Source organism: Alternaria dauci, chromosome 2 (assembly GCF_042100115.1).
Source record: "Alternaria dauci strain A2016 chromosome 2, whole genome shotgun sequence".
In the NCBI taxonomy this organism is placed as follows: domain Eukaryota; kingdom Fungi; phylum Ascomycota; class Dothideomycetes; order Pleosporales; family Pleosporaceae; genus Alternaria; species Alternaria dauci.
The window spans coordinates 3,381,747-3,393,764 of record NC_091273.1 but is presented as its reverse complement, the minus strand read 5'-3'; the positions used below and the strand labels follow the sequence as shown (position 1 = coordinate 3,393,764).

General features: G+C 48.7%; 5 protein-coding genes across 5 annotated transcripts; 2 read left to right on the top strand and 3 right to left on the bottom strand.

Moving 5' to 3' along the window:
• Positions 1-3,097: 3,097 nt before the first annotated feature.
• On the top strand, positions 3,098-4,472 carry ACET3X_003146 (uncharacterized protein; the record flags this gene model as incomplete). The annotated part of the gene is made up of 7 exons (XM_069448389.1): positions 3,098-3,100; positions 3,147-3,227; positions 3,258-3,491; positions 3,543-3,718; positions 3,782-3,941; positions 4,007-4,110; positions 4,166-4,472. 7 exons carry the CDS (start codon positions 3,098-3,100, stop codon positions 4,470-4,472), a joined length of 1,065 nt encoding a protein of 354 aa, XP_069309693.1.
• A 728-nt stretch (positions 4,473-5,200) lies between these two features.
• ACET3X_003145 (uncharacterized protein) lies at positions 5,201-5,978 on the top strand (the record flags this gene model as incomplete). Its single annotated transcript, XM_069448388.1, has 3 exons — positions 5,201-5,236; positions 5,293-5,376; positions 5,430-5,978. The coding sequence occupies 3 exons, from the start codon at positions 5,201-5,203 to the stop codon at positions 5,976-5,978; spliced, it is 669 nt and encodes a 222-aa protein (XP_069309692.1).
• Positions 5,979-6,184: 206 nt separating this feature from the next.
• On the bottom strand, positions 6,185-7,510 carry ACET3X_003144 (uncharacterized protein; the record flags this gene model as incomplete). The annotated part of the gene is made up of 4 exons (XM_069448387.1): positions 6,185-6,238; positions 6,300-6,754; positions 6,807-7,121; positions 7,177-7,510. The coding sequence occupies 4 exons, from the start codon at positions 7,508-7,510 to the stop codon at positions 6,185-6,187; spliced, it is 1,158 nt and encodes a 385-aa protein (XP_069309691.1).
• Positions 7,511-7,948: 438 nt separating this feature from the next.
• Positions 7,949-8,845, bottom strand: ACET3X_003143 (uncharacterized protein; the record flags this gene model as incomplete). The annotated part of the gene is made up of 1 exon (XM_069448386.1): positions 7,949-8,845. One exon carries the CDS (start codon positions 8,843-8,845, stop codon positions 7,949-7,951), a length of 897 nt encoding a protein of 298 aa, XP_069309690.1.
• Positions 8,846-9,766: 921 nt separating this feature from the next.
• ACET3X_003142 (uncharacterized protein) lies at positions 9,767-10,774 on the bottom strand (the record flags this gene model as incomplete). The annotated part of the gene is made up of 2 exons (XM_069448385.1): positions 9,767-10,441; positions 10,511-10,774. 2 exons carry the CDS (start codon positions 10,772-10,774, stop codon positions 9,767-9,769), a joined length of 939 nt encoding a protein of 312 aa, XP_069309689.1.
• Between the last annotated feature and the right edge of the window lie 1,244 nt (positions 10,775-12,018).

Sequence of the window (12,018 nt, the reverse complement as noted above, 5' to 3'; positions counted from 1 at the left end):
TGATCCGTGCGATCTATGCATATCCAACAACAATTAGCTTAATTGTGCACGTCCTGTTTCGCGCGTCGTACTAATGCTCTTAAAAGAAGAACGCTACTTTACGTATTAAGATATTATAGTAAAATACCTTAAGAAAAGTAGTCTCTCTGCAGTACAATGTGACGGCAAACACCCATGCAACGTATATGTCAACAAAAGACGAGCTTGCATCCAGACTGCCGACAAGGACAATAATCTATGTCTACGATGTCTATCACTCAACCGACGCTGCGATCTTGGTGTACCCTATACCAACTGTATCGAACGCATGAAGCTTCCAACACGACGTACACATCATCGCCCGTGCGCACAGTATAGTGACAATGACACCACCTGGACAGCAGAGTACATGGACGGATATTTGGACTCCTTGCCAATCAATACCTGCACAGCATGTCACCGATCAAAGCGAACATGCTCTGGACAACATCTATGCAAACAATGTCTTCTCATAACAGTTCAACCATACAACACCGCTGTATGCACGATGCGGACCGCCGTCAACACATACGTCTTAAAACAGCTAGCCGCGTACTTAATAGATAAAGATGACGACGACCTTCCCATAACGTACAACCCAGAGTACAAAGGTTGTCGCACGAACGGACACATTGAAGGAACACGAGAAGCCTCAGTTGATTTCGACGAGGGACTACAGGATGAAGACCTACAACAACTTGACGAGTATGCTATGTCTGCCTTCAACTGTCCCCAACAACATTCAGATATTACCATCGACGAAGAACTGGACAGTGACCTCACCTCCCACGACGCATGGTACGAGGATCTTCCATTAGATGACGATGTAGCGTCTTCATACGCTCTTACAGCCACGACTATCCTCCGCGAACCACGAACGTACAAAGAAGCTATAACTACACCTTAAGCTAAGGATTAGTATAACGTAATATATAAAGAGTTAGCCTCTCTAAGAGATAAAAAGGTCTATAAAGTTATTCTACTACCTCCTAGAACTAAAGCTATCTCCTCTAAGTTCGTGTACAAAGCCAAGCTCACACCAACGGGTACCATAGCCAAACTCAAAGCTCGTGTAGTTGCTCGAGGCTTCCAACAGCGACCCGGCATCGACTATGGCGAGAAGTTTTCCCCAACAGCCAAAACCACTTCAATTCGGACACTGCTAGCTCTGTGCACGCTTCTACAATGGACAACATCCCAAGTAGATGTATACGTTGCTTTTCTCAATGCCGACCTCAAAGAACAGGTCTACTGTATCCCGCCACCTCCTGTTATACTTCCACAAGGCCATGCTTGGCTCCTGCACAAATCTCTCTACGGGCTGGTACAGTCACCGCGAACGTGGTACAACATGCTTACGAGCAAACTGAAGGACATGGGTTTCCGCACCTCACCCTATGATCCTTGTGTCTACATACATACGTCCGACACAACAATTATCTCCGTACACGTTGATGACATCCGGATTTATGCACCAAGCAACAGCGCCGTCGACAAATTCAAGGTTCAGCTCTCCGAAGTCTTTGTCATAACCTCGGAAGATCCAGACGCACTGTACCTCGGTATGCATATCGAACACAACCAAGGCACCATAAAAATCCACCAGGCAGAATACGCCCGTCGTGTCTTAGATAGGTATAACCTTTAAAACCTACCTATCTCTAATAATCCCTATAATTACTATAATAAACTTATTTATAACACAGACACAGAGGCTATAAGAGAGTTTAAGAAATAATACCTCTAAATATTTAGCTCTCTTAACTATATACTAGTAATAACGCGTATAGACCTTATATATACTATATTACTCTACGGCCGCTTTAATACTAACCCTTCCTAAGCGTATCTTAATAGTATTACTAGAGTATACGCTTATATCTATAGAATATAAGATCTAGGAATTACCTACTCTATATAATAATAACTATAGCTTATTAGATATATAGACGCTAATTAGGCTAGCTATATAGACTCCTAACGTTCTATAACTAGTTACGTTTTTACCCTTACTAACAGCCCTATCTCCTAGTCGTCTACTATATAGAAGGTAGTTATATAATCTACGTATAAAGTAGAATATATAGCCCTTAGAGAGGCTGTTAAAGAAGCTATTTAGCTAAAAGCGTTTATTAACGACCTTAATCTTAGAATACACTTTATAACTATTCTTATATATATATTAATAACTAGTCTACTATAAAGCTCTCTAAGAACCTAGAGTTCTACTAGCGTAGTAAATATATTAATATCTTTTACTACTTTCTCTAAGACTATGTATAAGACAGTATAATTACAATTAAATAGGTTAGTAGTAAAGATAACCCTACTAATATACTTACTAAACCACTTAACCTAACTAAGTTTAAAGCTGTATACTAGAACCTAAATCTTACTAGATAAGGCTCTTAGTAACTTATAATAAGTATAGTAACGTTAACTATATAGTACAATAATATAAATAATAACAAAAAAGACACTACTCTATATATAATCCTCCTCTAGGAAGTATATAAAGATGCTAATTGTGTAGCTACACTTAAATTAATATAGCTGTCTATAGCCTATAGTATTACTCTAGAATATAAAGAAGCCTAGTATAACTATATTAGATCTAAATACGCACATCGCATATATAAGGAAGAAACTAAGGATCTAAACAAAGAAAAATACATTATACTATAGGGTACTTACCTCCTACATTCTACTCCCTAAGATAGAGAAGATTACTAACTCTAGGAACCCTGCTTTAGCGAATAACTTAGGGACTTATACAACTTAGATAGTAACTACTCCTACTATAGCACACTACTCTAAAAAAAAGTGTTATACACTATATATCTCCCTTCTTTCCTTATACTTTTATTACTCCTTTATAAGCTTATTTTATCCTATAATAGGCTTTAGGGGGGCTGTTAGACTAGAAGCTATCACGTGTTTCACTCACTAGCGTTCACTAGCGCCTCCCCTTAGACTATATAAACCCGCTACCTCACTTATAGATAGAAAATACATTAACTTCTCTCTTCTTATTCTACATTTCGGGATTTTCCTCGGCACGGTGGCTAATCTAGCTGTTATGGTGAGTTGTTGTGAGTATGGGGGTTGCGATTGCTGACGAGGAATAGAACACCGGAGCAATTGCTTGGCGTCTGCAGTTCGGATCCGCTTTTATCCCTGCCGTACCTCTCTGCCTTGGGATCTGGTTTGTACCCGAAAGTCCTCGGTGGCTCATGAAGAAGCGCAAATATGCCAAAGCGTATCGGTCCTTCCTCCGTCTGAGAAACACACCTCTCCAGGCGGCGCGCGACCTCTACTATACCCATTGCTTGTTGGAACAGGAAGAGGTTTTGATCCGTGAAGCTGGCATCAATCCCAAGTCGAACTTCTTTACGCGCTTCGTTGAGCTGTTCACTATTCCACGCGTTCGTCGAGCGACGCAAGCGTCTGGTATCGTTATGATAGGGCAGCAGGTAAGCGAATGAAGAACGGCTGGTACCAGAGATAATAGCTGACGAAGACAGATGTGCGGTATCAACATCATCGCATTCTACAGCTCAACAATCTTCGCAGAAGGAGGAGCGTCGAACAAGGAAGCTCTCATCGCGTCGTTTGGCTTCGGTCTTGTCAACTTTACGTTCGCATGGCCTGCTGTCTGGACAATTGATACTTTCGGTCGGCGCGGACTGCTCCTGTTCACGTTTCCGAATATGTTCTGGACACTCCTCGTAGCTGGGATGTGCTACTACATCCCCAAGGACAGTTCTGCGCATCTGGGTTTGATCGCGTTCTTCGTGTATCTTTTTGGTGCCTTTTATTCTCCTGGAATGGGACCAGTGCCGTTCACATACTCGGCCGAGGTATTCCCGCTCTCGCATCGTGAAGTGGGCATGTCGTGGGCTGTGGCGACGAACAATTTCTGGGTACGTATCGAGGATTTGCGAAGCGCATGGTAGGACCCATACTGACTTGGGGCGCCAAATTCTAGGCAGCGGTCCTATCGCTTACACTCCCTCGTATGCTCAAAGTTATGAAGGCCCAGGGAGTGTTCGGCTTTTACGCTGGTATGAACGTTGTCGCTCTAATCATGATGTTAGTTGATACCCCTCGCGTGTTACAAAACAGAACACATCTGACAGACAAGCAGCTTCCTGTGGCTACCTGAGACCAAGCAACGAACACTCGAAGAGCTCGACTATATCTTTGGTGTTCCCACGCGCACTCACATGAAATACCAGGCCGGTCAGAATCTACCCTGGTGGTTCAAGACGTACATCCTCAGGCGAAAGGGTCTCTCCAAGCCGCAGCTGTACAAGTTCGGCGACCAGCGCCCTCCTGTGAGCGTGACGGCGCAGATGAGCTACGCTTGGAATACATATGTGCTTCGCAAAAAGGGTCTGGCCAAGCCGGATGCCTATGTCAGGGCGCCGCCTCGCGGCGAGAAGCAGGTGTAGTTGGCGATTGCTTGGGAAGTAGTGAGGCTTCCATAGGTAGGCGGTCCACGAGAGTGTAGAGTCGCTGTTCAGTCTCCTGGAGGCCTACTATATCGCGATAGTCATTGGGTTTTACAGGTAGGCGGCCGTGGTGGGGTGGGATCTTGTCGTTCCTTGGTTTGATACCCTCGTGCTGGCTGTGGTCAGCGGTACAGTCTGTCTCTAATAATCATAATACACAAAGGAGTGGGAAGGTGAGTGTGGTCAATTTACCAACTACTGAAAACACGCCAGTCGTCATGCCGCCCCACAAAAACGCGCTTCCCAGGCGCGCGTGGAGACTAGTGCCATTTGCTGTTGACTTTCACATGCACTGGAGAAGCACGCGGGCGGCTATTCGGGATGCGACGGCCAGTGTCAAGGGCGACCCTGACAGAAACTGCCTCGGCAGCTTGTCTGGGCTTGGAGCTACCCACCAGCCAATGCACCCTCAGCGGCCATGGCAGCAGTCGCCGTAAGGTGGATTGTTGATTAGCAATCATATAGCTCCAGGATCGCGACACTCTGTGGATATATCGTCTTCCTCTTCTGTCCTTTGATTGAGGCTAACGATCCCTCGTCCCTTGGCCCTGTCCCCGGATCCGCTTCCCTCCGCAATCTTCCCCGCATCTCAGGCACGCCCTTATACCACCTCTGCGCCGCCGCCAGTGTCGCAGCATAGCACCGAAATTACCCCAAGACCGTCCAAGATGCCAGTCTTTGATCTGAAGAAGAACCTCGTCTTCGTAACGGCTCCCGCACAGCCCTCAAGAGACGCGCTGCGGCTAACGCAAAAGAGCAGTATGGCGCATACCACCGCGAGCCAACAAACGTCGCCATCCACATAGCATGCGTGCCCGTTCTGCTTGCGACGGGCATTCTCTTCGTACGTTGTCCTAGTCTTTCCTCGCTGAGCCCTACCACTCACACCACCCACAGGGCACAAACACACCCACCCTCCCCATCCGCCAACACCCCCTCCTAACCCGCCTCAATCTCCCCTTGAATGCGGGCACCATCGCCGCAGCGACCTATTCAACTCTCTACCTCCTGCTCTCTCCCAACCTCGCCGGCGTGACCGTCACCCCCATAATCCTCGCCTTTGCGTCCCTTTCCAACCGCCTCACGCAGCGCTACAACAAGACCAAAGTCAACAGCATCGCCGTCGCCGTCCACGTCGTAAGCTGGATACTACAATTCGTCGGACATGGCAAGTTTGAAGGGCGCAAACCAGCGCTGCTAGACAATTTGGTCCAGGCCCTGTTCCTCGCGCCCTTGTTTGTGTGGTATGAGGTGCTGTTCAAGATGGGTTTCTACAAAGGGTTGAAGAGGGACGTACAGCTTGGCATTGAGGCCGAGATTGCAAAGCTGAAGGCGAAGAAGGCGGACAAGGGGAAGGGAATTGCATTGGACGATACTGTCGACACTGTGGATGATGTTGTGGATGCTGTCCTGGATGAGGAGAAGGAGGGTAGTGATCAAGTCTAGAGAGGTGGTGCCAACATATGATTCCCGGATATCCAGATGATATTATGACAGTGCCGAATTATCGCATAATATTTCATTTCCGTCCATCAGTCAGTTCATCATTCAAGACATGCCACAAATGCTGCAAACTATTTGACACAAACACACACACCATGCCACAAACTCAGTCTACACAGTCTTTCATACGCCCGCTCGCCTAGCTTCCTCTACTCAAACGCCATCTTGAGAATGCTCTCACGCTTCAGGACAGCAATGAGATTCTGTAGTGAAAATCATCAGCACATGTCGATTATTCTGTACCCAACTGAAAGAGAAACTTACCTTGAAAGGATCCTCATCTAACTCGGCTACGGGCAGCATCTTGACTTCATGGACTACCTCTTGTACATTGCCTATGCAACAAGAGCGCTTATCCTCCTTCTCTTCCTTCTCTTCCTTCTCTTCCTTCTCTTCCTTCTCTTCCTTCTCTTCCTTCTCTTCCTTCTCTTCCTTCTCTTCCTTCTCTTCCTTCTCTTCCTTCTCTTCCTTCTCTTCCTTCTCTTCCTTCTCTTCTATATCGATCCTGAACTTTCCCAACACCAAGGCACGCTTTGCCGTATTAAAGTTGACAAACAGGCGGAAGCGGTGATTCTCAATCTCGGGCCAGTATGTGAATGAGAAATCGATGGACTTTCCGAAGCTAAAGACGTAATCCCGAGCCGCGTTCAGAGAGGAGAATCTCGTTGGCCAGGGAGACATAAGCGGAAGAAGACGCTGCATATCGAATTCTATAGCTTCTGCGTTGGTGCGTTAGTGTGGTTTAGAGCATTGTATGGTAGATTGACCTACTCTTCATTGTAGTGAACCTCTTAACCGGTGTCTTTGGCGCAGTAGCAGCATTTTGGAGTCTGGGATGCGGTCTTCGCCATCCTTTACCAGGTACGTCCATGTCGAACCTGCCTGCTTCAAAAGCATGTCTGGCGGTGTTGAAATTGACATAGGACCGGAACTTGTACTGCTCCACCCCTTCGAACTGCTTGTACACGAACCATGACCATCGCGCCACTCCATCGACGTGAACAGTGGCATCCTGCGCATTGAGGAAGCTCGATGGCCAATAAGGTATCAAGGGGAGCAGGCGTTTAATGTCGGCTTCGACGGCGACTAGACCACGTGCGTATTAGTTCCAGAATACAAGCAGAGAATCCGGCATACATACCCCTTAGAGCTCTTGGATCAGCCAATTCGACCTTTAGGTAGAACTCTCTCTGCTTGAAAGCTTTGGCGGCTACTACGAAGCAGACCTTGTCTTTCACGTACTCCACCTCTTCGTTGGTCATGCACTTGCTAGTGATGTAGTTGAGATTGGCTTTCTTGCAGGTAGCATCAACAAATGCTTTTGCATCTTCGATATCGTGAAAGTGAGTGGGATAGATGTCGATGATAGCTTCTACTTTGGCGGCGGCCAAGGTGACGACCCCTGGAAGTATCAGTGGGAAGCTTTGTGGACGTATGGGAGTGGCCAGACCTTGAAGATGCTCGTTTTTCGGCATGATAGGAATCTTGCACTGGCTGGATCAGTATTGTTTTGTGAACAGCAAGTTGAAGTGTGTATAGCAATAGAATGAGGTCTTGGTGAGAAAGTAGAGAAAGACGGCAAGATTCCCGAACTATAACGCATTCTGATTCGAATGACTCCGATGTTACAAACACGCGTAGTCCAGCCCAAGGCACAAAGGCGGATACATTGCGCGGCCATTTGCCCAGGTGAGCGAATAGATTCTGATACAAACGGACAAGTCAAAAATTGACCAACATCCCGCAACCCCGGCGCCAACGAAACGGGTTGTAAACGAAATATTTGGGTCCCAACCGAGACTGCTCTACATATCTACACTTTCGGAACCATTCACCCTTATCTGCGTGATCCAATAGGCCACTGTAACACAAACTTTTGTAGTAATACAATTTTGACATCTCAAATCTGCCCCTTACTCTTCCTCGTCGCTCTCGTCGTCATCCACCTTATACAAAAAGTACTGCACAAACACACCAGCATCCAACAACAACGTGCCGAAGCTGCCCAACAACCAGCTCATGTTGACCGCAATGTACTTGCCGTACTCAGCCAGTCCCTCGCCATCGTGGCAGACACGGCCCCCACATTTGGGCTTGTAGACCAGGATGCTCAACACATACGTCAGGTTACCCAAGCAAGCAAACAGGAAGAATAGCATGCTGATGCCCTCGGTCGACTTGCGGCGGTAGTTGAGCAGGAGCTGTGGGACGCGAGAGCCGAGGTAGAGTGCGGCGCAAACGTAGCCGGAGATCTGGCCCCAAAGGTTGAAATGCAGGGTTGATTCGGGCGAGTCCTGGTCATCGGGCTGGCTGGGAGCGGTGGAGTTCCGGGCACTAAGATACCAACCAAAGACGCCAGCCGAGCATACAAGAACGATGGTACCGAGATTGAAGAGAATGGTTTGCAGGTTGGACTGGGCCGGTTGAGGTTTGGGTGCGATTGCGCCATTCTGGTGCGCAGCAGCGGAGTCGTCGTGGAGCGGTGTGACTGGCGAAAGGTGCGTGCCGTCGATGGAGAGGTACCGTTCGCGGAATGAGCCTTGTGAGTGGGCTGAGCCGCGTCTATCAATGTCTGAAATGCGCGGTCTCTGTACCTCGATCCCATTGCCGTTGCCATTTGTGTAGGGCGAGCCACTTGAGTGCGGCCTACGGTGGGGAAGAAGCGGTGACTGCTCGCTAGCTTCGCTATCCTCATCCGATTCATCCGCTGGTTTCTTATACTCATCGCGCAACGTAAAGCCCTTGTAATAGAAGCACTGCAGCAACAGCACGATGTCGGCCAGCGTATAGTATACCGCCAGTATGGTCATCGTTGGCAGCACACCCTGCAGTACTGCACCTATAATGTTGAAAAAGTCACCGAGGAGCCATATCACAATGAAGACTACCGAAAGGCCTTCTGCTGAGCTCCTCTTCCAGTTCTCAATTATCTGGGGTGAAAAAACCACTGCATGCGGGTCAGCTCCGGCTTGCCGAGGTAACAATCATGCAGAAACAATACGGCGCAAGCGCATCGCACAACTACATGTTGCGCAAGAGGATGGAAAGTACGTACCTATCCAGCATGCGATGCTTATAGAGCCAAATATTTGGCTGATGGCATCAATGTCCAACCGCAAGCCCTGCGCTGGAGGAAACATCGTCGCTATGACGTAACACAGCTATTCCCAAGCTCTTTCTCAGTCGCACAGCTCCCAGGTACCTCTTCAAACCTGTAGATGCTATTTCGGAACACTTGCGACAGTATTATGAATTAGAGCTAGCTGCAAGCTCGCAGTTCCCTTCTCTGGCGGTGGATTGCGATGGGAACGTTACGGGGGCTTAACAAAGAAAGGCCGGCTCTAGCTACTCAGGTATGCAAGCCGCTCCAAGCCCAGCCACGGACGTGTATAAAGAATGCTATCGGAGAAGGTTGGGGAAGATGATTGCTGAGTGGTCTCAGATGAAAGCAACGAATATGAGATGAAGTCCAGAACACAATTGCTTGGATGACTGACATGTGGAAAATCTCGGGCGAATACGTAATCTGGGGTTACAGGGATCAGCTTCTGCAGGAACCAGAACGCGAGCAAGAGCCGCACGGTTTAAGCGAGCTGCGAACGTGCGCCGCACGCGATGATCTAAGCAGTGCCATGTGTTGATGATCTGTTTGATAATTATACTCGTTAAGTCTCTCTCTATGTACTCTGATATTCAGGCAGCTGTAAATGGCCAAAACGCGTTCCATCCAACTAGCCAGTTCCCTCCCAGAACGCAGCCGCGCCCGCAAGATCATCAACGTTCAACAGATCAACACCCTCGTCCCATAGAATGCGCCATACCGCATTCCTCGTGCCAATAGGATAGGCTGGCTGGTTCCAGTACCTAGCCATGATTCCCTTGTCATGGGCCATGTCAAGTTGGCTCCTCAAAGTCTCTAGCTGCGTGTCGTTGAACTCACGCTTACGCACGTCACCAAAGGATGATGCAAAATTGGTAGATGCAATCGGCGACTCGTTAGCTGTGAGGTCTTTGTACTTGGAGTCGTTGAGCTCCGCAAGTGGCGCATCGAAGAACACGTCACGTGGAGACGATGCGAGGACGTCAGAAAGTTGCGTGTTTCCCGTTCCGATGACGGTGACGGGGTTCTTGCGCAGAGTCGTACCGTCGTAGGTAGTCAACCAGTCGCCGCTTCGCAGAGGTTCCAAGGCTTCGAGGACAGCAGGCCAGGTCTCATCAGCAGCAGTCTTCAAGTCGATGAAGAAGTACAGAGTCTGTCCGCTGGAGGTGTCGAATACACCATTCTGCTCGCCGGGCTGTACAAATCGAGTGCTTGGGTTTTGGCGATGTAAAGTGTCAAGAATAGGGTCCAGATATAGAGACTGAAGAGTGCGCTTGTCGCTCAAGGCAGCAGGCTCATGACCGACCTTTGACGAATGAGCCGAGATTGCAACCAAATGGTGTCGCAACGAATGCAAGGATCAGGCATTACTTACATATAGTGTGCCGTTGAGTAGCCACACATCGGCTTCTGTTGATATGGCACCTTGGCTCAATCCCGAATAGAAGGGAACATCACGCCAGTAGTCGTTGTGGCTGTGGAACGGCTTCGGAACGATCTCCCTGGTGAAATCGGTTGGGTATGTATACCTTTCACTCTTGTCTGTGTTGTCGAGGATGTTCTTCAGTGGCGTCTGCTGTCCGTATGGTGCTGCGCTGCAGAGCGCGGCGAGACTAGCGGTAAGAGCGAAGGAACGCATAGTGGCAGCGACGCGACACAAACAGAGCGGGATGCGCAAACAATGCAAGTGAAGAATGCGGAAACTCTAGCGGATGAAGCGCAAATTCACGAAAGCGACTGATGGGGACCACCTGGTAACTGATGAATGTTTGGGTTGAAGCTTGCCAACGATGTCACAGGTGGAGATGCCCGTGAGCATCCGGCCAATCCGGGCAAGTCACTCGGCCCGTGCCTGGATGGCTTGCTTCTGAAGGTTCATTCGTTTGGCAACACGTGCAGAGAGAAGAATGGTGCCTGCCTTTTTTTCTTCTCGTGAGCCTCCACCAGGAGTAGGATTCTAGAAAATTTGCGATATCGGCTTGGTTGCAAGGTGGTTGAAGCTCTTGTTGAGCAATGCGCGCTAGCCCGTTTCCTGGAGCTGCAGCTTGTCGCATCGCTGGGATGCCATCTGCATTTCGCAGTCAGTGTCAAAGCTACTTGGGCTGGTTATGCGTTTGCTGCAGCTCGTTAGGCGTCCAAGATATTAGTCAGAAAACACGTTGGAAAACGTTGCGCAGTCATCCATGGGTACCTAGGTACCTAGGTAGGCCTCGGGGTTCACGGGTCGCGCTGGAGAGGGAACGCGTTCGCGCATGCAGGGAAGAATCATGTAGATGACAGGCGCAAGCGTTCTCTCTTGATGTCCTAGTCGAAAGTTTCAATGGAACTGTGTTAGCGTCTTTGGGTACTTGATCGCATGAGTGAAATTCAATATTTTCGGCTGACAATACCTAGGTACAATCAGGGAATGGGAAGGCGTTGTAGCATGTTACTCCGGGCTCTTTTCTGGTAAGCAAAGCTAGTACACTGCTGTTTACAAACAAATCCTCGTGACGTGAATCTTACTCGTGTGTCCCTGAATCCAGACTCCATTGCCGCGGTCTCGAATTCCTTTCGGTCCTTTGACCCTACTCGCATCTTCCTCCCAAGATCCAGGCTTCACACCGTCCGTTCCCCTGGACATGATCGGAGTTACAGCGGCTTTTCTTTCCACGTCACGGGTCCCTGGATGAGATCCTGCACGATCTTAGTGCATTTTGCAGAACGAGGGTCTTTGGTGGCGTCCCTGGATGTGATTGGCGGGTGCCCAGGCCGTCCCCAAGATGCAATTAGCCTCTGCAACCACGCTGAACTGTATCCAAGCGGAGGTTGGAGACCCTATCGGCATTTTCCCCTACAAAGCGCGTTGCATGAGCAGAGAGTGAGTGTTGTGGCTGGCATGGC